At 53.0% G+C, this 2,766-nt stretch overlaps 1 protein-coding gene across 1 annotated transcript; it reads right to left on the bottom strand.

Moving 5' to 3' along the window:
- Positions 1–1,094: 1,094 nt before the first annotated feature.
- LOC121308951 (acid-sensing ion channel 1B-like) lies at positions 1,095–2,763 on the bottom strand (the record flags this gene model as incomplete). The annotated part of the gene is made up of 1 exon (XM_041241700.1): positions 1,095–2,763. A coding segment is annotated over one exon (588 nt), but the record flags the coding sequence as incomplete, so codon positions are not given.
- Positions 2,764–2,766: the final 3 nt, after the last annotated feature.

The raw sequence follows: 2,766 nt of genomic DNA, 5'->3' as shown, positions 1-2,766 counted from the left end.
TACTCCCATTGCATAGCGGTTTGATTCATTCCTGGTTTTACTTGGAGTTTAATTGAGCTTGTTACCTGTGCACTGCGGCTAATAAAGCTCGTAGTAAAACCTGGAATGGGTCAAATTTGCTATGCAATAGGAGTCTTATTTTGATCCTTGCTAATAGCAGCTGCACAAAAGGAAGGTGCATTTATAGTGTGGTGGCAAAGGCAACGTGTAAACAGAGTTTGCAAAAAGCCCAAGTAATAAAGGCAAATGCCTTGATGCTGTTTTACTAACAAGAGTTAAAGAAAAAGTGATTTCATATCCTTACAGTCACCCCTATTAATGTTTAATGAGATGCTGCAGTCAGCTTCAGCCCCCAGCACTGAAGCAGCAGCGGCAGCATCCTTAATTCACACACCAGCTCCAGTTACACCCCTGTCATTCCAGGGTCATTCCGGCCAAAACGAGACTCCTTGCTTCCTTCAGGAATGCAGCACGGACAGACTGTGCAGAGTGCTCCCTCCTCACTGAGACAGACTGTGCAGAGTGCTCCTCCCTCCTCACTGAGACAGACTGTGCAGAGTGCTCCTCCCTCCTCACTGCTCCTCCCTCCTCACTGAGACAGACTGTGCAGAGTGCTCCTCCCTCCTCACTGAGACAGACTGTGCAGAGTGCTCCTCCCTCCTCACTGAGACAGACTGTGCAGTGCTCCTCCCTCCTCACTGAGACAGACTGTGCAGAGTGCTCCTCCCTCCTCACTGAGACAGACTGTGCAGAGTGCTCCTCCCTCCTCACTGAGACAGACTGTGCAGAGTGCTCCTCCCTCCTCCTCAGACTGTGCTGCTCCTCCCTCCTCACTGAGACAGACTGTGCAGAGTGCTCCTCCCTCCTCACTGAGACAGACTGTGCAGAGTGCTCCTCCCTCCTCACTGAGACAGACTGTGCAGAGTGCTCCTCTCCTCCTCACTGAGACAGACTGTGCAGAGTGCTCCTCCCTCCTCACTGAGACAGACTGTGCAGAGTGCTCCTCCCTCCTCACTGAGACAGACTGTGCAGAGTGCTCCTCCCTCCTCACTGAGACAGACTGTGCAGAGTGCTCCTCCCTCCTCACTGAGACAGCTCCCTCCTCACTGAGACAGACTGTGCAGAGTGCTCCTCCCTCCTCACTGAGACAGACTGTGCAGAGTGCTCCTCCCTCCTCACTGAGACAGACTGTGCAGAGTGCTCCTCCCTCCTCACTGAGACAGACTGTGCAGAGTGCTCCTCCCTCCTCACTGATTCGGTTTACAGTCCCTCTAAAGGTTTACCCTGATAGATTTGCCGCCTTTCTGTCATTTCAAAACAATAAAGAAAATAAAAACCAAAACAATTTAGTGCATTCTTTTTCCAGTCTTTTTCTATAAACTTATTTCTGTGGGAGCGGTTCATGTTCACATTGGCTGTTATTTCACGTTTCTCTCCCAGCTGGACCAGAACAGCTGCAGACAGCTTGGATTCACCGTCTCGGCATTAGCAGGGAATTGAGGAAAAAGCGTGCACAGAGGCTGGCGGTTAACTGGTCACAAGTCAAACTGCCAATTTCCTCTGAAGACAGTTTAGCGGTGAGGATAATTGGTTTTATTATTGCCACTCGACTGTGCACAAGATGAGCGTCGGGCATCATCGACGGCAAGGCGTTAAAGGGTTTAGATTACTCTCTGATTTAATAAAGGCGGCTCACGCTTAATAGCTTCAGATTGCTGGCTTCTCGACAGCCTACGTAAAGTGCAGCCAGCAAAAGGAGTTGCTCTAAGGTGAGCCAGAGGCGGACGTTCATAAGGACCTGTCAGTAACTGCTCCCCTCGGAACACTACCACTCAACCTTCCAATATGAAAGAGACCAGCAACGCTCCAGACCTTACCCCCTTGCCCCCAATTAGACAAACGTTACAGCTAATCACCCCCACACACACAAACACACACAAACACACACCTCCCTCCACTCTCAGCCCGTTCACTAAAGTCAATTCACATGAACACCTAGATCGGTAAACCAAAACACAACACAAGTCTTTCCAATCCTGCTCTGAACCGACGCTGAAATAGTTAATCACCTGTTAACCTGGAGCAGGATTAGGACCGTGATCGGACACCACTGATTGCCTTATAAGAAAGCCAGTGCTGTGGTACCCAACTCTGCTGAACCCCCCGACCCCCACGTCACTCCCCGCTCACCTCGGTGAAGTTCTCGGGTCCGCACTCCTTTCCTCGGTATGAGCACTCCAGCAGCATCTCCTCCATCTGGTGGCGGGCTCGGGTGTAGAACTCCCTCATGGTGAAGGGGTCGCCCCCCAGGTCAGGCTCGGGGGCCATGGAAAACCCGGGGACCATGTCCTCACTGTAGCCCAGCAGGGGCCCCATGTAGAGCAGGTCGCTGTAGCTCAGCTTGGAGCGGCGGTACTTGTTGAAGTTGCAGAGGGTGACGGCTGGGAAGGTCAGGACCTTGGCGTTGAGCTCGTCGAGCGCTGTGATGTGAGGGTACTGCAGGTAGAGCATCACGCGGTCCACCACCTGGTAGAGGAACATGGTGATGGAGAAGAGGAAGGCGAGCAGCCACAGGCCCTGCCGCACCCCCACCTTCCTGCTCTCCCCCTTGGCGCAGAGGTGGCTGATGTTGTTGGCCCCGTGGAGGCTGCAGCCATCCAGGAAGGTGGCCAGGTCCTCAACCTCGTGCTCTTCGTAGTAGTCGTCTTCGTCAAAGTCTTCCTCCTCCCCCTGGCTCCCCCCGCCCTGCCCCAGAGGGTCGAAAGG

The sequence above is a fragment of the Polyodon spathula genome, unplaced genomic scaffold (genome assembly GCF_017654505.1).
Source record: "Polyodon spathula isolate WHYD16114869_AA unplaced genomic scaffold, ASM1765450v1 scaffolds_807, whole genome shotgun sequence".
NCBI lineage: Eukaryota > Metazoa > Chordata > Actinopteri > Acipenseriformes > Polyodontidae > Polyodon > Polyodon spathula.
Note: the sequence above shows the minus strand (reverse complement) of the source record. Positions and strands in the feature narration are given on the sequence as shown.